Source organism: Salmo salar, chromosome 02 (genome assembly GCF_965601325.2).
Source record: "Salmo salar chromosome 02, fSalSal1, whole genome shotgun sequence".
In the NCBI taxonomy this organism is placed as follows: Eukaryota; Metazoa; Chordata; class Actinopteri; order Salmoniformes; family Salmonidae; genus Salmo; species Salmo salar.
Window position 1 is genome coordinate 52,152,249 of NC_138292.1, and position 20,997 is coordinate 52,173,245.

Below are 20,997 nucleotides of genomic sequence, written 5' to 3' on the forward strand. Positions count from 1 at the left end.
TTCTGGCTGGGTACTCTGCTGACATAATCTAATGTTTTGCTTTCGTTGTAAAGCCTTTTTGAAATCGGACAGTGTGGTTAGATTAACGAGAGTCTTGTCTTTAAAATGCTGTAAAATAGTCATATGTTTGAGAAATTGAAGTAATAGCATTTCTAAGGTATTTCAAAATCGCGCAACGGGATTCAACTGGCTGTTGCGTAGGTGGGACGAATTCGTCCCGCCTAGCCCAGAGAGGTTAACATTATGAAATCATATAAAAGGCACTATGATCAAATACCTTATTAATTATCTGATAAATCATGAACAAATCATTTAAAATAGCGTTTATAAATGTGTAAATAACTATTTATAGATTTCTCATTGACATTTACAAATGTAGGAATAATGATTAATAAATGGTAATTGAACTCTTCACAAACAGTTTATAAATGGTATATTAAGGGACTTTAATATAAAGTCTTACTGAACATTTTGATCCATCGATGAGACTTCATCAATAAAATCCATTATCATTCGTCTCCTAACTCATGTATCTCTATGACATGTAACTGATGTGCTCTGTTTTTCGGACAGTGTGGTTAGATTAACGAGAGTCTTGTCTTTAAAATGGTGTAAAATAGTAATATGTTTGAGAAATTGAAGTAATAGCATTTCTAAGGTATTTGAATATCGCGCCACGGGATTCCACTGGCTGTTGAGTAGGTTCGTCCCACATACCCTAGAGAGGATAAAATAAATTTAAAAATCCTCGCAGTGGCAGACCACGTGTAACAACACCTGCACAGGATCGGTACATCCAAACATTACGTCTGCGGGACAGGTACAGGATGGCAACAACAACTGCCCGAGTTACACCAGGAACGCACAATCCCTCCATCAGTGCTCAGACTGTCCGCAATAGGCTGAGAGAGGCTGGACTGAGTGCTTGTAGGCCTGTTGTAAGGCAGGTCCTCACCAGACATCACTGGCAAAAGCGTCGCCTATGGGCACAAACCCACCGTCGCTGGACCAGACAGGACTGCCAAAAAGTCCTCTTCACTGACGAGTCGCGGTTTTGTCTCACCAGGGGTGATGGTCGGATTCACGTTTATCGTCGAAGGAATGAAGTTTACACCGAGGCCTGTACTCTGAAGCGGGATCGATTTGGAGGTGTTGTCATTGCAGGCAGTCTCAACGCTGTGTATTACAGGGAAGACATCCTCCTCCCTCATGTGGTACACCTCCTGCAGGCTCATCCTGACATGACCCTCCACCATGACAATGCCACCAGCCATACTGCTCGTTCTGTGCATGATTTCCTGCAAGACAGGAATATCAGTGTTCTGCCATGGTCAGCGAAGAGCCCGGATCTCAATCCCATTGAGCACGTCTGGGACTTGTTGGATCGGAGTGTGAGAGCTAGGGCCAATCCCCCCAGAAATGTCCGGGAACTTGCAGGTGCCTTGGTGGAAGAGTGGGGTAACATCTCACAGCAAGAACTGGCAAATCTGGTGCAGTCCATGAGGAGGAGATGCACTGCAGTACTTAACGCAGTTGGTGGCCACACCAGATACTGACTGTTACTTTAGATTTTGACCCCCCCTTTGTTCAGGGACACATTATTCCCTTTCTGTTAGTCACATTTCTGTGGAACTGGTTCAGTTTGTCTCAGCTGCTGAATCTTGTTATGTTCATACAAATATTTACACATGTTAAGTGTAAATAAATGCAGTTGACAATGAGAGGACGTTTCTTTTTTGCTGAGTTTACGCTGGCACGCTGGAGAAGTTTGCTCTTCACGGATGAATCACAGTTTCAATTGTACCGGGCAGATGGCAGACAGCGAGCTGTTTGGTGATGTCATTGCTGTGGACAGTGAGTTCCCCATTTTGGCGGTGAGGTTATGGTATGGGCAGGCATAAGCTACAGACAACAAACACAATTGCATTTTATCTTTGGCAATTTGAATGCACAGAGATACCATGAGGAGATCCTGAGGCCCATTGTTGTGCCATTCATCCACCGCCATCACCTTATGTTTCAGCATGATCATGCACGGCCCCATGTCATCGGATCTGTACACAATTCCTGGAAGCTGAAAATGTCCCAGTTCTTCCATGGCCTGCATACTAACCAAACATGTTACCCATTGAGCATGTTAGGGATGCTCTGGATTGACATGTACGACAGCGCGTTCCAGTTCCCGGCAATATCCGTCAACTTCACGCAACCAATGAAGGGGCTGGGAAAACATTCCACAGGCCACAATCAACAGCCTGATTAACTCTATGCGAAGGAGATGTGTTGCACTGCATGAGGCAAATGGTGGTCACACCAGATACTGACTGGTGTTCTGACCCATGCCCCTACCTTTTTTAAGGTATCTGTGACCAACAGATGCATATCTGTATTCCCAGTCATGGGAAATCCATAGATTAGGGCATAATACATTTATTTCAATTGACTGATTTGCTCATATGAACTGTATTTCAGTAAAATCTTAAAAATTGTTGCATGTTACGTTTATATTTTTGGTCAGTGAATTATATATATTGTATATACACACATACTCACACATCAATTATGTTTTTATTAGGAAAAGTGACAATAACATTTACTTCCATTGTGTTTTTTTCTAAAATTATTTCCTGTCTCTGTTTTTCTCTTTCCAGCTGAGTATACTTTTGGTTGATGAACCTCAGGTTTGAGGTCAATTCCATTTAAATTCCAGTCAATTCAGGAAGTACCTTGAAATTCCAATTCCAATGAGGAACATGTGTCATTTGAATCTGGTTTAGTTTCTGAATTGACTGGCATTGAAATGGAATTAACCACAACCCGTGATGACGAATGATAAAATAATACATGCTGTATCTCCAAAAAAACACTAGAGGGCAACATTGCCTGGCATGTCTTGCAATGAGAATGGGGTTAGCGTTACGATATGGAATAGCATGAATACAATAATGAGGGAGTCCGTGTACAGCACTTTAAAATGAAAGTGAATGTGATCTCTAAAGCAAACGGGATATTGTTTGAAGAGATTCCTTTGGGTATGATGTTGATGGATGTCACGCAAGGAAGCTGAGTTGAGCTGAAAAATCGAAAGTGAAACTATCAGAGATACACTGTCAAAACATTGGAGGTAGAACGGGTAGGTTAATTACCTGAAAAAGGTAGAAACAATGTAAAAATATTTTTGCAACGTATCCACAGCCAGTCAGTTGCACAACATTGGGATCTATAAGGCATAGATTTTTGTTTTTCTACAGCGGTAACTATACAGTACTGGATTTATTGTTGTTACTATCTAACTTACATGTATGTTTTGCTTTCTCTCTCAGTCCTGTCAAATTACCACTGTACAGCTGTATTGGTGATCAGGGTTGACTTTAATTCAGTTAGTTCAGTAAAATGAAAAGTCTTCATAATAAATGATGGGAGATTTGAATTCAATTATTCACTGAATTGACCCCAGCCCTGGTGGTGACTATACAAAATACTCTTTATAGAGGGAGAAGATGGAGTTTAGTTCAGTCGAAAAGGTAGAGGTTTGTGTTGTTCAATGGCACCTTGTATACATTACGACATCATACTTTGTACTCAATCAGTAACTGAGAATATCTGTGTTGTAGTTCACGTTTAAATAACATTTCTGATTGAGCCGACATATGCAGCGTGTACCGTGAATGCAGTATCCGCAACTGCGGGAACATTGCCTTTGTCAATCGCCCTATAAAGTGAATCTTCGGCGCTTCAGATTGAATTTAGATTCAGTCAATAATCTTTTGGGGGGGAATAAATCATGGAAACATACTTTGAGTAAATAATAATTTGAGTGGTTAGATTTTAGAAAAGAAAACCTCTCTATATCTATGTCTTCAATATGTTTTTTCATCAATACATTATTGATGTGTGTGTACAACACATATAGCCTAACCCGGTACATATGGAACGCCGTTTGGGTCTTGGCGTGTCAAAAAGATACACGTCAAATAACATTATTTGACGTGTCAAATAAGCTTCTTGACCAATCAGGACCTGAATAATGACTCCACGTCACATAATAATTTAACATGTTCATAAATTGTTTCCGTACTTATTACACATTGATTACACTCTCACTCATATTTCATGTCACAACGATTCACCGATACGTATGCTATGAGTCATAGATTTTGTCACTGATGATTATGAGGTACTGCCAGAAGAGGATAGGCTCTCTGAGATGGGTTCCTCTCCACTTTCCTATATGGGAATCTTTCCAAGCCACTGTGCTCTCACTTCTGCTTTGCTTGCACTTTGGGGTCTAGGCTGGGTTACTGTAAAGCACTTTGTGATAACTACTGATGTATAAAGGTCTTTATAAATACATTTGATTGATTGATTTCATCGGTTTACAAATTGGTGTCAACTGTGTGTCCGTTAGCAGAGCCATGCCAGCGAAGCTGGTGCAGTTCACCGGTTGGGAGGCTGTGGTTGAGAAGCAGATTGTCCTGAAACCTGGCCAGGCACCACGGGGCAGACAAGGCTACACCATGTACCATGGCACCCACCGTGACAGCGCTCGAGCCATCATCACAGGGGGGTTCCGGCCCTCGGCGGGGGGCACGTTGGGCCCGGGGGTCTACTGCAGTCGGGACATAGCCAAGGCGAAGGGTTACCCCGGTGGGTGCCCCACTGGAGAACATGTGGTATTGCAGCTGAAGGTCCGGGTGGGCCGCGTGAAGAAGATGGATAGGCAGAATGTAGCAATGTGGTGCTCGTGGCAACAGAGCGGATACGATACAGCCTGGCTGTCCTCCACCGTCATTGGGCATGAGGAGGACTGCGTTAAAGATCCAAAGCGGGTGGCGGTTAACGGCATCGCGCACTGTGGTGACCCGGCCACGAAGCAAGCCCTCGAGAAGCTCATCAGTCAGCAGAGACATGGGGTGGAATCAAGTGGGAGGGTTGTGGGCGGGTGTAAGGAGTGCAAGATGCAGACACCGATTGGCCACTCTCTGGAGGTGTGTTGGGGGTGTGGTGCCACTGTATGCCCTTTTATGGACAAACACGTCTGCAAAAGGAGCAGTTGAAAGTGACAGCTTCAAAATACTGGATACTATACGATGATGACATTATTTGTTCATTCGACAATAAAAAAAGTTTGTGTGAAAATACATTAATATTTGTTGTTTTCACTCATTGTCACCCACGATGAAATCAGAGGGGACTATGGATCTGTCTCCGTCAGTTCGTACGTACAATGCTCACGTTAGTTAGTCACACGCGATCTCTCAGACACCACTGGCCCGGTTTTGACTAAACTTGGGTGAAAAGGTTGCGAGTTCAAATCTCATCATGGAAAACTTTAGCATTTTAGCTAATTAGCAACTTTTCATCTACTTACTACTTTTAAGCTACTTTTCAAATACTTAGCATGTTAGCTAACACTTCCCCTAAACATAAACTTTTTAGCTAACCCTAACCTTAACCCTTTTAGTTAACCCTTCCCCTTTAAACCTAACTAGCTAATGCCAACCAGGTAACGCTACCCACCTAGCTAGAATTTGTAGCATATCGTACATTTCACAAATTCTTGACATATAATACGTGTACCAAATTTGTAACATATTGAACGTTTTGCAAATTTGTAACATAATACGAATTGTAATATATCATACAAAATGGGTGATGGACAACCAGAAATGAATACATACCATACGAAACGTAACATATCATACTAACTGGAGTGTCTCGGATTTACATACAGAATACATACTGACTTGCCTAGTTAAATAATGGTTAATTAAAAAAACAATAATAATACAAAATGCTCTGAGACCAGGTTGGTCTGCCCCCAGATCAAAATCTAGTAGATGGCCAGCATGTTGTTAACCCACTCAAGTGACGCACCCCTCCTAGGGACGGCATGGAAGAGCACCAGTAAGCAAATTGATATAAAACATCCCCACAATTATTTTTTAAATGCTAACGACTTTCTACCAAATGAGCACAAATTTATATAAAACATGGCTACAAATTATGAAACGAGCTCACAAATTGTAAAATATCCACGTACTGTAATATACATCCACTATACTTTTAGTTTTGGATGTTATGATGATATTCCCTGGAGGTCGGGGCCCACAGGGCAGGTGCCCTGCGTGCCCATTCGGTAATCTGGCCCTGATCATGAAATTAAACTACAGGTATTGTTGTTACACATCCTCACACTGTCTTGGAGGATAAAACTGAGACTGTAGCCAGCTTCCATTTTACCTAATTTTATTGTCCAAAGAATGTTCTCATAGTCCAGAAGCATTGGATGAAAATCCACAATGTTGGTGCCATACAGGAGCACTGACCAATCTGCCTCCAAAAGAGGACTGCTGGTTTTGAGGATAAGTGGAGGTCAGTGGTTGATGATCTGAGCACCACCTGAGATGGTGAGTATGGTTTCAGTAGACCACTATTGAGCTGGTAGATCAGATAGGAGCTTCGAGGAAAGGTCATTTAGTGCTTTGAATATGGTTGGTATTGCCTTGTAGTGGATTCAGGACTTGGACAAGGAGTCAATGCAGCTTAAAAATGCATTTACATGGAGGTTTGGATGATAGTGTCAAATTTCTTAGAATGAACGAAAATATTGGAGTTTGGGGACTGGAGGGGATAATAGTCAAGTTGGGAAATGTGCAAATATTTAGATACAAATATATAGTCAAGTTGGGGATTATTCAGATATTCCTGTTGAAAAAGAGAAAAGACAGAAAGGTATAATCTTACAGTATATTAAATTCATCCCATTGGGCCAAAACTGGTTGAATAAACGTTATTTCCACCTCTTTCCAACAACAACAAAAAAGCTATGTGACGACGGTGAATCAATGTGGAACACACAATTGGATTTTTTTCACGCAACTTTTAACCAACATTTTTGGTTGTTTTCACATTTTGGTTCATTTCCCAAGTTTAAATCAAAACTAGACATTGAACTGATGACTGTGCCCAGTGGGATTGGATTTCTGTAATCATATCAGCTCATTTGTCATACTTCTTCTAATCATCCAGAGAGAATGTACCTTTCTTTGAGGTTAACCTTTGAGATGACCTCCCTCAAGGATTCTCGCTCTTTCCTTGGAGCGAATTTGTCCCACATTTTAGTGGCCACGTTTCTCAAGATATTGCGACCATGATGCCTGCTGAGAACAAAGATATTAATATCATCTTAAACGTGCAACATATCAAATCATATCTGCTGTCTGTGATTAAAAACAGTAATCAATTGATGGCAACCTGAGAAACAATATCCCATCAAAATAAGACATACATTAGGTAGAATTTGCAAGAGGGTCGGTTTGAGTAATGCACCGCATTACCTGATCTACAAATCATCTCAACTATCTAACAACTGGGTTTTAACCGTTCATTATTATGAAAATCTTAGCGGATTTTCCTATGCCACGTAGCACTTATTTGTGTTTAGAATACTATTCCCCTCCAAGAGAACCTGTGGTTGTTTTGGAATACCTAAAATCCGCAATTCAATCCATGACACCCTTTTAGCATAGATGCTGTAGACAGCCGACAATGTTGCTTTTAAAGGCAATTTCAATTTGCATTTGTGGTAAACGCTGCAGATGTCAACTCAAGAGTAAATTACCTTTAAAAACTGCATTGTCGGCGATCTAGTGCTATAGCGAGCCATGGTTGAATCACGGCCTAAGTTAAGGCCGGCCATTATGTTTAAGCAAGCTACTTTACAGGAGGAACATCCCACCTGACTTCCTGTGCAGGGTCCACAGCCAGTTTACTGACGGCAATCAAGAAACGGTCAGTGAGGTCTTTCTTCCCCGACAGGAGACGAGCCATCCCCATGACCTTAGCCAGTCTCTCCAGGTACTGAGCAGTGCAGCTCCTCACCGCAGCGTTACGGTGGCTGAGGAAGGAAAAACAGAGCACATCAGTTACATGTCATAGAGATACATGAGTTAGGAGACGAATGATAATGGAATGTATTGATGAAGTCTCATCGATGGATCAAAATGTTCGGTAAGACTTTATATTAAGGTCCCTTAATATACCATTTATAAACTGTTTGTGAAGAGTTTGCTTAACATTTATTAATCATTATTCCTACATTTGTAAATGTCAATAAGAAATCTATAAATTGTTATTTACACATTTATAAACAATATTTTAAATATTTGTTCATGATTTATCAGGTAATTAATAAGGTGTTTGATCATAGTATGTTCACAATTTGTAAATGATTAATAATGTACTACTAATGTACTATAAACCAGTTATAAAGGAGTTATTGTCAAGGTATTTGTTAATGGTTGATTAATGGTTTGACTCACCATTAATATACATATTTATAAATGTATTTATAAATGTCACGAATGGTGTATTTGTTAATGAGTGCCTTTATGAATGTGAGTACATGCACTTACTAATACCTCAGTCCCTCACTAATACCCCCTAATCTAAAGTGTTCCCTATATATACTTTATAAATGTTTATAAATGACTTGTTACTCCCAAAGGCTAGCACACATCAGTAGACAGTACCTCTCCACCAATGGCTAAAAATAATCTAAATAACGCAATGGTAAAATAAGAAGTACACAACACACGGAAGTATAAGACATAAGAAAAAAATGTGATTCCATTAAAATGTGACATCTAGAGTTGGGGTGAGTTGCTGCCGGAAGTGTTGTGGAATAACCTAGCATGCTGATGAAAAAGGCAGTTAATTAAAAACTAGCAGTATTTCAATCTTCTCGATTTCGAGGCTTGGATAATGAGAAGATTAGGAGTACAGCATACCTTCCATCCCTGGATTGAGATACGTTTTCAAGCAATATCCCTTTTCCTTCACCACGGTGAAAACATATTGCCATAGGACCGTTTCGACTTGATGGCAGACTGAACTTGAAGTCGAGCTTTGGCTAACTAACCACAGTAACATAATTAAACTCAAAATATGCTATTATGTTATTTTGAAAGAACCTCTTAAGGATCGGACCCTTCAATTTTCACCAAAAATGACATACCCAATTCTAACTGCCTGTAGCTCAGGACCTGAAGCAAGGATATGCATATTCTTGATACCATGTGAAAGGAAACACTTTGAAGTTTGTGGAAATGTTAAATGAATGTAGGAGAATATAACAAATTAGATCTGGTAAACGGTTTTTTGTGTTTTTTTATACCATCATCTTTGAAATGCAAGAGAAAGGCCATAAGGTATTATTCCAGCCCAGGGGCAATTTCGATTTTGGCCACTAGATGGCAGCAGTGTCAGTGCAATGTTTTAGACTGATCCAATGTACCATTGTATATCTGTACAAATGTTGTATCAAGACTGCCCAAATGTGCCTAATTGGTTTATCAATACCTTGTGCACTCTTCTCAAACAAATAGATTGGTATTCTTTCACTGTAATACCTACTGTAAATTGGACTGTGCAGTTAGATTAACAAGAATTTAAGCTTTCTGCCCATATATGTCCTGGGAAATGTTTCTGTTACTTACAACCTCATGCTAATCACATTGGCCTACGTTAGCTCAACCATCCCGCGGGGGGGGACACTGATCCCGTAGAGGTTTAATATCGTAATGTTGTAACGGACGTCGTAAGGATTGGACCAAGGTGCAGCGGGAACGTGTATACTCATCTGCTTTATTTATTTTTTGAAAAGAAGGAAAAAACAAAAGAAACACGTATACAAAACAACGAATGACACTACAGTCCTGTCAGGTGCACAGACACAAAACAGGAGACAACTACCCACCAATCCCATTACAAAAACTACCCCTATACATAGGACCTTCAATCAGAAGAAACGAGGAGCGATCTGCTTCCAATTGAAGGTCAACCCCATTAACTAAACATAGAAATAGAAAGACTAGAACTAACATAGAAATAAACATTTTACATTTACATTTTAGTCATTTAGCAGACGCTCTTATCCATCGTATTAAACAGCATATAAACACTCTAAATAGGTCAGGAGTCAGACATGTAGCCTAATATGAAATGTATTTGTAGTAGAATTAAAATGGTTATTCCATCAAACTTCAAATTATTAGAATAGTACACAACGCAGAACAGAACAACCAGGTTCAGGGCCAAAGCCCGCGAACAGGAATATTCCAAGTTCAGACAGAAGGGGGAGTCAGATCACTTTGATCGCCAGGAACTTTACTTTTGGTGTCCATTTTTAATTGTTGCGCTACTGGTGCTGCCTGTTGATGTTAGGTGGGCAGTTACAGTAGCTGAATGATGTTAACATCTTCGGGTTTTGTTTCATTAAATATATTTTATTTCATCTGGGTGCTTGCTTCACCTACTAACACCCTGGTACTATCCGTAGCTGCCGTTCTCCTCAGTCCGAGAAAACACTGAGAAAGGTGTGTCTTGCAGATTACTCCTTTGCAGAAGTCCATAACGTGAAATAAATAAAACATCCCAAGGTTAATGCTGTAGATATTGTTATAAGGGAATGTGAGACTTTAGAAACATGTAACGTTCAGCGTTTTATTGTTGTTATTAATATAGTTTACAGAGTGCTAAAAGTGCTGCTGTTGCTAGCTAGCATGCCTTTCTGTGATGCAGACGGTTAGCTGAGCTGGTGCGGGCGTTGCATTATGGGAGATGTAGTTTGGTCCTCTAAGGTCTGAATGGGATAGAGGCGATTTCACGTTGTAACTTGTTTGTGCTGCAGTGTTTTTTGTAAATTTGTTGTTTTATTTTGGTACTGTCAACACTATGGCGCACACGCGCAGCCAGTTTGGGTTCCGTGTAAGCTCAGCATTTAAACAACATTTTGTTGTATTAAATCGTTATAGTCTATAAAATTGCACATACATGCTGATTGACTTACTTAGAATTAAATACAAATTAAATGAAAAATGCCTCATTAGGCTCAGTCTACAGTGCCTTTGAATTTATTTTTAGAAACATGAGTTTGGCCAGAGTCTGTAGCTTCAGGCTCATGTGATTGTGCCTGGAGAGCAGGCCAGCCGCAGAGAATACGCTCTCAACTCTTGCAGAGCCACTTGGGATGCTAAACACCGTTTGGGCCACTAATGCCAGGCTGGGCAGGGATGCATAGTTATTTTTATTTTGTTCTGTAGGTAGGCCTAAAGGATTTTAGTTGAAATATCTCTATGAAAACAGAACGCTCCTTGAAAGACGTAATAGAGTTAACATGCCCTCAATGATGGCCTAATGTATAGATAATAGAAGGAACATTTTTTAGAGATTATTTTTTGTTCATAAATAATGTGCTAAAATGACACACTTAGCTAGCTACCCACCTCGTTCCTTTCTGTTAGCATGTACGCGTAGTAAGTACATGCTTTCGGGATACCTGTCTTTTCATTCTTTAGTTGTGGACACTACATAACCGCACTCCCTCTCTTGCTCTTGGTCCTCATCTTTGTAAGTCACCTTGATTTTTCACCTGTGTGTTTTATCAGCTTCTTTATGAAGATATTTAGAATATTAGATGACAGTAGCTAAAGCAAGGTGCTATAGCATCACACAAGTAGACTACAAATGCATGCTGGGCCGGGCACGCCTTGAGCTTGTAAAATGAGTGCTACTGGAGCACTACTGGAGCGAAATTGAAGGGGGCGAGAAAGCCGAAGCCCCAGCCTCTGGGAAACTTGCTCCACGATCCAGTCAAATAGGGCAAGCTCCACTCCTCACTCTGCTCACATACTCTGGCATGGCCACACCCTAAGTGGGACTGACTGTGCAGCTATCTGTATCTCAGTCAGACTTATCGCTTTGGAGCCTATTTGTGCTCTGTTCTAACAAATCTCGCTGCGCATCATGTAGAAATGACCTAGTCTGATCATGCTCTTTTTCAAATGCTTGAAGTTCTGCTTCCAATTGCTCTATGTTGCACTCTGATTTCCTCTGGGAAGTTCATCAGTAGTTTGCTGTGTTGCTATTCGTTTTTCCCCGAGTAAAAGCGCAGCAAGCTTTAGAATGAACATTCTCTTGTATTTTTTCTTATGCTTGTCAATAGACTGAGTATACAAAACATTAAGAACACCTTCTCTTTCCATGACAGACTGACCAGGTGAACCCAATTATTGATGTCACTTGTTAAATCCAATCAAATGTATTTATATAGCCCTTCTTACATCAGCTGATATCTCAAAGTGCTGTACAGAAACCCAGCCTAAAACCCCAAACAGCAAGCAATGCAGGTGTAGAAGCATGGTGGCTAGGAAAAACTCCCTAGAAAGGCCAAAACCTAGGAAGAAACCTAGAGAGGAACCAGGCTATGAGGGGTGGCCAGTCCTCTTCTGGCTGTGCCGGGTGGAGATTATAACAGCACATGGCCTAGATGTTCAAATGTTCATAAATCCACTTCAATCAGTATAAATGAAGGGGAGGTGACAGGTTTAATAAGGATTTTTAAGTTTTGAGACAATATGGACATGGATTGTGTATGTGTGCCATTCAGAGGGTGAATGGGCAAGACAATATTTAAGTGCCTTTGAACGGGGGGCTAGGGTCATTCTGTTATATCCGGTGTAATTCTCCTGTCTTTTCTGGTGTCCTGTGTGATGTTATATATGCTCCCTCTAATTCTCTCATGTTTCTCTCTCTCTCTCCCCTCTCGGAGGACCTGAGCCCTAGGACCATGCCTCAGGACCATCTGGCCTGACGACTCCTGAATGTCCCCGTCCCTAGTCCATCTGGTCGTGCTGCTGACCCCGTTTCTGCTGTTCTGTCTGCGGCCATAGAACCCTGACATGTTCACCAGACCCCCCGCACCCCCTATGTTTGGTATACTCAGTGTATATTGCCAGTACTAAAGAATTTCATCCCTATTCGAATCAAATGTGAGAACATTCTTGCCTTTTTTGATCAAATCATTAATACGAGTCGATTACCATAATTCAAAAATGTAGATTACTTGCATATTCGCCATCACATAGGCCACATGTTCGTTATATATGTTAATTTTACCTTTTTTTAACTAGTCAGTTAAGTCAGTTAAGAACAAATTCTTATTTTAAATGATGGCCTAGGAACAGCGGGTTAACTACCTTGTTCAGGGGCAGAACAACAGATTTTTACCTTGTCAGCTCGGGGATTCGATCTTGCAATCTTTCAGTTACAAGTCCAAACCGCTAACCACTAGGCTACCTGCTGCCCCAATAGAATAATAGAATAGAATAAACTCAAATTTAGTCCAAAGTATCTGTAAGATATATCACATCGGGGTCACCATTTACTGTAGTGTCGAATTACAGGAAATTAACTTTAATATGCACATGTTTCTCTCCGCAGTCAAGCCATAATTGTTGGGAACCCGCTTGGTGGGGGGGCCTCCCAACCAAATCTCCCCAAGAGGCTAAAGAGGCTCTGGAGCATCACTTTCATATAAAGTGTTAACAAATGTTCTCGTGTAGAGATGATACACATCCACTGCAAATTAGGTCCGGGACGATACCAGTATCCAAAACACGAAGTGGATAAAAGTTCTTTAGGAAAACAGACGTAATGTTGGAAACAAATATCATTATGTTGTCATCCTGAGTAATATTTATTTATTTTCCAAGCTGTATCAGACAATATTTTACATACAGCAGGTTTTTAAAGGACCAAAGAGTGAGATCTGCTATGCGTTTTCATTTTTGCCATTGAAAATATATTGCAATACTGGTATTGTCCCGGCCCTAATACAAATTTTCAATCTGTCACTGGCCCAGGCGGTTGTCCCTACGTGCTTCAAGACCGCAACCATTGTGCCAGTGCCGCAGCAGTCGACCGCATCAAGCCCGAATGACCTCCGACCTGTTGCACTCACCCCCACGATCATGAAGTGCTTCGAAAGACTGGTTTTGGCCTACCTTAAGTCCTGCCTCCCTCCAACACTGAATCCCCACCAGTTTGCCTACCGACCGAACAGGTCTGCAGAGGACGCCATCTTCACAGCTTTACACTCTTCCATGACAAAACCAACACCTATGTGAGAATGCTGTTCATAGACTTTAGCTCAGCATTCAATACGGTCATTCCCTCTAGGCTGGTCACCAAACTCCATGACCTAGGGATCAGCCCCTCTCTCTGTAACTGGACTTTGGACTTCCTGACCAACAGACCCCAGTCTGTCAGGTTAGACGACTTCACCACCTCAACCCTGAACCTGAACACTGGTGTGCCGAGCCTCTTCCTGTACTCCCTCTTCACCTACGACTGAGTTTCTGTACACGGTATCAACACCATCGTCAAGTTCGCAGACGAAACCACGGTGGTAGGTCTGATCAGTGACAATGACGAGTCAGCCTACAGGGAGGAGGTCAAGCACCTGGCTGCATGGTGCGCTGACAACAACCTGGCCCTCAATGCAAAGAAAACCAAGGAGCTCATAGTGGATTAACAGGAAGTCTAAAAGCCGCAGCCACGCCCCAGTTCTCATTGATGGCACTGAAGTGGAGTGTGTGCCCAGCTTCAAATTCCTGGGTGTCTACATCTCCGATGACCTCTCCTGGACCCGCAACACCTCAACCCTAGTCAAGAAGGCGCAGCAGCGCCTGTACTTTTTGAGGAGGCTGAAGAAGGCCTGCCTGTCTCCCAAGATCCTGGTGAACTTTTACCACTGCACGGTCGAGAGCAATCTGACTAACTGCGCCACAGTGTGGTTTGGCGGGTGCTCCGTGGCTGACCGGAAGGCCCTGCAACGGGTGGTGAAAACCACCCACCACATCACTGGTGCCCAGCTCTCTGCCATCGGAGACCTCCAGCGCATCAGGGACCCTTACATTTTTTACATTACATTTAAGTCATTTAGCAGACGCTCTTATCCAGAGCGACTTACAAAATGGTGCATTCACCTTATGATATCCAGTGGAACAACCACTTTACAATAGTGCATCTACATCTTTTAAGGGGGGGGGGGGGGGGTTAGAAGGATTACTTTATCCTATCCTAGGTATTCCTTAAAGAGGTGGGGTTTCAGGTGTCTCCGGAAGGTGGTGATTGACTCCGCTGTCCTGGCGTCGTGAGGGAGCTTGTTCCACCATTGGGGTGCCAGAGCAGCGAACAGTTTTGACTGGGCTGAGCGGGAACTGTGCTTCCTCAGAGGTAGGGGGGCCAGCAGGCCAGTGGTGGATGAACGCAGTGCCCTTGTTTGGGTGTAGGGCCTGATCAGAGCCTGAAGGTATGGAGGTGCCGTTCCCTTCACAGCTCCGTAGGCAATCACCATGGTCTTGTAGCGGATGCGAGCTTCAACTGGAAGCCAGTGGAGAGAGCGGAGGAGCGGGGTGACGTGAGAGAACTTGGGAAGGTTGAACACCAGACGGGCTGCGGCGTTCTGGATGAGTTGTAGGGGTTTAATGGCACAGGCAGGGAGCCCAGCCAACAGCGAGTTGCAGTAATCCAGACGGGAGATGACAAGTGCCTGGATTAGGACCTGCGCCGCTTCCTGTGTGAGGCAGGGTCGTACTCTGCGAATGTTGTAGAGCATGAACCTACAGGATCGGGTCACCGCCTTGATGTTAGTGGAGAACGACAGGGTGTTGTCCAGGATCACGCCAAGGTTCTTAGCACTCTGGGAGGAGGACACAAGGGAGTTGTCAACCGTGATGGCGAGATCATGGAACGGGCAGTCCTTCCCCGGGAGGAAGAGCAGCGCCGTCTTGCCGAGGTTCAGCTTGAGCTGGTGATCCGTCATCCACACTGATATGTCTGACAGACATGCAGAGATGCGATTCGCCACCTGGTTATCAGAAGGGGGAAAGGAGAAGATTAATTGTGTGTCGTCTGCATAGCAATGATAGGAGAGACCATGTGAGGATATGACAGAGCCAAGTGACTTGGTGTATAGCGAGAATAGGAGAGGGCCTAGAACAGAGCCCTGGGGGACACCAGTGGTGAGAGCGCATGGTGCGGAGACAGATTCTCGCCACGCCACCTGGTAGGAGCGACCTGTCAGGTAGGACGCAATCCAAGCGTGGGCCGCGCCGGAGATGCCCAATTCGGAGAGGGTGGAGAGGAGGATCTGATGGTTCACAGTATCAAAGGCAGCAGATAGGTCTAGAAGGATGAGAGCAGAGGAGAGAGAGTTAGCTTTAGCAGTGCGGAGAGCCTCCGTGACACAGAGAAGAGCAGTCTCAGTTGAATGCCCAGTCTTGAAACCTGACTGATTAGGATCAAGAAGGTCATTCTGAGAGAGATAGCAGGAGAGCTGGCCAAGGACGGCACGTTCAAGAGTTTTGGAGAGAAAAGAAAGAAGGGATACTGGTCTGTAGTTGTTGACATCGGAGGGATCGAGTGTAGGTTTTTTCAGAAGGGGTGCAACTCTCGCTCTCTTGAAGACGGAAGGGACGTAGCCAGCGGTCAAGGATGAGTTGATGAGCGAGGTGAGGAAGGGGAGAAGGTCTCCGGAAATGGTCTGGAGAAGAGAGGAGGGGATAGGGTCAAGTGGGCAGGTTGTTGGGCGCGAGATTTCATCTGGAGAGAGAGGGGAGAAAGAGGTCAAAGCACAGGGTAGGGCAGTGTGAGCAGGACCAGCGGTGTCGTTTGACTTAGCAAACGAGGATCGGATATCGTCAACCTTCTTTTCAAAATGGTTGACGAAGTCATCCGCAGAGAGGGAGGAGGGGGGGGGGAGGGGGAGGAGGATTCAGGAGGGAGGAGAAGGTAGCAAAGAGCTTCCTAGGGTTAGAGGCAGATGCTTGGAATTTAGAGTGGTAGAAAGTGGCTTTAGCAGCAGAGACAGAAGAGGAGAATGTAGAGAGGAGTGAGTGAAAGGATGCCAGGTCCGCAGGGAGGCGAGTTTTCCTCCATTTCCGCTCGGCTGCCCGGAGCCTTGTTCTGTGAGCTCGTAGTGAGTCGTCGAGCCACGGAGCAGGAGGGGAGGACCGAGCCAGCCTGGAGGATAGGGGACAGAGAAAATCAAAGGATGCAGAAAGGGAGGAGAGGGTTGAGGAGGCAGAATCAGGAGATAGGTTGGAGAAGGTTTGAGCAGAGGGAAGAGATGATAGGATGGAAGAGGAGAGAGTAGCGGGAGAGAGAGCGAAGGTTGGGACGGCGCAATACCATCCGAGTAGGGGCAGAGTGAGAAGTGTTGGATGAGAGCAAGAGGGAAAAGGATACAAGGTAGTGGTCGGAGATTTGGAGGGGAGTTGCAATGAGATTAGTGGAAGAACAGCATCTAGTAAAGATGAGGTCAAGCGTATTGCCTGCCTTGTGAGTAGGGGGGGAAGGTGAGAGGGTGAGGTCAAAAGAGGAGAGGAGTGGAAAGAAGGAGGCAGAGAGGAATGAGTCAAAGGTAGACGTGGGGAGGTTAAAGTCACCCAGAACTGTGAGAGGTGAGCCATCCTCAGGAAAGGAATTCACATCCATGCCACAAACAAAAGGTACTGCCTCTCAGGGACCTTGTTGCACTACTCTCTTTGTCCATTTCACAGTACTACTGGACTCTGACATTGCTTTGCAAAATCTGATTAAGGACATAATTCAGTTGTACATGTACATGTCTACCTCGGTAACCTCATTGCTGCTCTCCCTGCATTTCAGTTGCATGCCTCCTTGCACTTTCAATTTGCCTTCATTGCACATTTAGACTTGCCATTTGCCTTCATTGCACATTTATACATCCCACTTAATAACGTACTTAGTTATTTTACTTTTTACTACATTTTCTGCACTCTTTTATTTGCACTTCTGGTCAGATACTAACTGCATTTCGTTGTACTTGTTCAATGACAGTAAAGTTGATTCTAATCTAATGTGTGGTATACTTAAGCGAGCAGTGACCATTTTGCACCAGAAAGTTCACTACATATCAATTATCTATTGCATTGTCACATCAGGTCCGTTTGGAGTGAATCCTAACTTCCATTCGAGTCAACCTTTCAATGTGAGACAAAGTGAACATTTGTGGAAGTCCGGATCTACCCCTTAGTGAGTGTTAATTGACCCCTCTCCCTCTTTACCTCAGCCCACCGACCAGCAGGGCATTCATGACACGGGTAGGGGTGCAGCTCTGCACCATGTGACCCAGGGCAAAGTTGGCGGCCTGCCGGATGAAGTTGTTGGCCTCGCTGGCTTTGTGCAGCAGCACGCGTGCCGTCCCCTCCACCTCACTGTCCATGGCCCTCTGGAGGTGAACGTACATGTCACCCAGTGTGGCCATGGCAGCACAGGACACTGCAGAGCGCAGGTTCTTCACCTGAATCATAATAACACGCACAGGACCAGCTATTAATGTTGAGCAGTACAACCCACGAACATCAGAAACATGACACAATAATTTGACTTGTTCTCCAAATGTAGCAGATTTGTGCAGATGAATGAATAGGGCAGTGAATGAATAGAGCTACCTCATTTATAATGGCAAGGCAGATATCATGGAGTTTAGGCATCAGTATGTCCATCTGGTTCTGAGCCATCACACGGAGAGAGGTCAAGCCCTCGATCTTCTTCTCCCTGCAAGTCAGTGAAAGAAACGTAAGCAATTTCCACAACATTTTCCAAAAACATTATAAAGATGTTCATCACTTAGGACTCTGGTCTCTTAATTTCAGAAGTTTCTACGCTCTGTAGCTCAAATCTACATTTCCAAGGACACTACACTGTGCTTCCTTTAGCCTAGCTCCATTGGTCTTGTCTACAGTGAATGCTCACCAGTCATCAGAGGCAGAGTGGAGCAGCTTGAAGGTCTTAGTCAGGGCCTGCTCTGGGTTGGACAGGGGCTGCAATCTGGCCTGGTCCTGACTTTTCTTTATTTGGCCCTTTGGCTCACTGGCTGCCTTCTTGTCTATGGGTTGACAGCAGACATCTATCTCTCTGTGAACTGTATGTATGTATTTATGCATTTACTCATTTCCATATCTGTTTGTAGCTTTTAACACTAGAACATCTTAGTTCATTATGATATCATTTTAAATTTAGCACACATTTTTTGGTGCTCACCCTGCTCAGAAGCAGGGTCTAATTCGCCTTGAGCAAAGGTTATCTCACTGTGCAACAGGCAAAGCAAGTGTGGAAAAATGTCTTAGCCCTGGGCTAAAGCCATTTGTGTCCCTTCCCTTCCTACTATCAGTCTACCTAGCTTCATCTCCCTGTCTAATTTAAATTAGTGTGAGTACATGAGAGGGACTGACCTGAGCCGGTGTCAGCCTTTTGCAGGCTAAGGAACCTTGTAGGCCGAGGCAGTTTGCTCCTGGGCTTGGTAGGGGGGGGAGCAGGCCTGGGTGGGCTGTCACGCGACTTTACCGGGGTCCCAACATCCAAGTAGTCACGGAGCTCCGCAGGGGTGTTCATATCCACTGAGCTCAGGCTTCCCAGAGAGCTGGTGGCTATTTCCCCCATGGACATGGCCGAGCCCAAACTTCTCCTGCCCATGGCCTTCACCTCATGTACCACCTTTGGCGTAGACCAGAAAAGAATGCTCCCATCATAGAAATGCATATAGAACTAGTATATACATAAACTAATACACAGAGATCCTTAATTCTAGGATCTATTCTATCATGCCGTCAAAGAGAGTATCCTTTCTAACCTGTACCCCCGCACACTGTACCCCCTCAACTAACCTGTACCCCCGCACACTGACTCGGTACCGATACCCCCTGTATATAGCCTCGTTATTGTTATGTCATTGTGTTACTTTTATTATTATTATTATTATTGTTTACATTAGTTTATTTGTTAAATATTTTCCTAACTCTTCTTGAACTGCACTGTTGGTTTCACAGTATGGTCTACACTTGTGTTTTCACAAATTTTCACATTTACAATAAATTGAAAGTCCATCCTACCTTCCAGGCCTCCTCCTTCAGGTGAGCCTCGATGTCCCTCACCTCCTCCATCAGGTCAATGGGTCCGTTGTTGTCAGCACAGCCCTGGTCCAACTGGACTTTCAGGGCTTTGACTCCCCGCCTGCCCTTCTTCTTCTTGCCCCTCTTGGAGGGAGCTCCAGTGGGAGGGACGGGAACAGGCCGCACGCTACTGCTGCTGAATGACTTATTTACCTGGATGGACTCCAGAGAGTGAGATCCGGGTCGAACTTGGGCTCCGTCCACCCCCACCACGTTCTTCAGTGGGGCCAGAGCTATGTGTTCAAGCCTTCGTGGCAAAGGCCTCGGTGGAGCTTTCGGCCGCGGAATGCACTGAATAGAGGGGACGAAGTGGTGCACGAAGGTGCTGCCAACCCCGATAAGAGCAGTCCGGACATAATTCTCATGGATAGCACTTGTCTTTCTTTGCTTTCCTTCCATGGCCTCTCTCTCAGCTCTCTGCATCTGCAGAAGTCTGGCATCACTGATGAAGCCCCGATGGCCCTCTGGGATTGGGTAGCTCTCCTGATAGCCCTGGATCACAATGGTATAGTATGAAATGAATAGCAGAAGTGAAGTAGTCAAAATAGTTTCTACAGTGTGTCATATAAAGCTTTTAAGCTAAAGATGTTATGGATGTAGGCCTACTGTATGTCTATGAAACCACAAAATAAACAGTGATATTTTTGAAAAACGTTTGAAATACTGATGAGCCTTACAAAACTTGAAAACCTGTCCTGGTCATCCTGTTGGTTTAAAGCCATGTTTTGCTTCCTCAAGTTTTCGATGACGCTCCTCATCTGAGAGTTCTCCTTCTGGAGTTTGTCAAACTCACTTGATTTTCTTCCTCGATAAGCCATTGATAATAAATGTTAACACTCTCAAAATAAGAACTTAACCTATCTCTGTGAGAGAACTATCATGAAATGCTAAATGACTTAAATGTAAATGTAAATGTAAATGTTGCTTGTCAGATGGAACCAGCAATGATATCATGGCAAGGATTCCGTTACATTGTGATGTCATAATGGGGTCTGTTGACAGCACTGAGCACATCAGCACATGGTGAACATTCATGAAAGCTTTTTGATTCCCATATAAAATCATAAATGTGTGATGAATTTGTAAATATATATATATATATATAAACTCAGCAAAAAATAAACGTCCCTTTTTTTAGGACACTGTCTTCCACAGATAATTCGTAAAAATCCAT

At 43.6% G+C, this 20,997-nt stretch overlaps 2 protein-coding genes across 11 annotated transcripts; one reads left to right on the top strand and one right to left on the bottom strand.

Moving 5' to 3' along the window:
- Positions 1-2,873: 2,873 nt before the first annotated feature.
- LOC106597047 (uncharacterized) lies at positions 2,874-5,141 on the top strand. Of its 5 annotated transcripts, none has more exons than XM_082964322.1 (2): positions 2,874-3,133; positions 4,409-5,141. In XM_082964322.1, the coding sequence occupies exon 2, from the start codon at positions 4,416-4,418 to the stop codon at positions 5,055-5,057; it is 642 nt and encodes a 213-aa protein (XP_082820448.1). In that variant the 5' UTR covers positions 2,874-3,133; positions 4,409-4,415; the 3' UTR covers positions 5,058-5,141. The 5 variants fall into 5 exon arrangements, with proteins under 5 accessions (XP_082820448.1, XP_082820480.1, XP_082820458.1 ...); XM_082964354.1 differs by having other exon boundaries at positions 2,877-3,155; XM_082964332.1 differs by having other exon boundaries at positions 2,878-3,253.
- A 1,091-nt stretch (positions 5,142-6,232) lies between these two features.
- Positions 6,233-20,692, bottom strand: LOC106586302 (uncharacterized). 6 transcript variants are annotated; one of them, XM_082964423.1, is made up of 9 exons: positions 20,501-20,692; positions 19,764-20,315; positions 19,107-19,368; positions 18,628-18,796; positions 18,324-18,429; positions 17,937-18,172; positions 7,742-7,900; positions 7,044-7,160; positions 6,233-6,708 (listed from the first exon to the last, which is right to left on the bottom strand). In XM_082964423.1, the coding sequence occupies exons 1-9, from the start codon at positions 20,639-20,641 to the stop codon at positions 6,699-6,701; spliced, it is 1,752 nt and encodes a 583-aa protein (XP_082820549.1). In that variant the 5' UTR covers positions 20,642-20,692; the 3' UTR covers positions 6,233-6,698. The 6 variants fall into 6 exon arrangements, 5 of the variants coding, with proteins under 5 accessions (XP_082820549.1, XP_082820545.1, XP_082820552.1 ...); XM_082964419.1 differs by having other exon boundaries at positions 7,044-7,163; XR_014381279.1 differs by having other exon boundaries at positions 6,692-6,708; positions 7,044-7,163; positions 7,625-7,900.
- Positions 20,693-20,997: the final 305 nt, after the last annotated feature.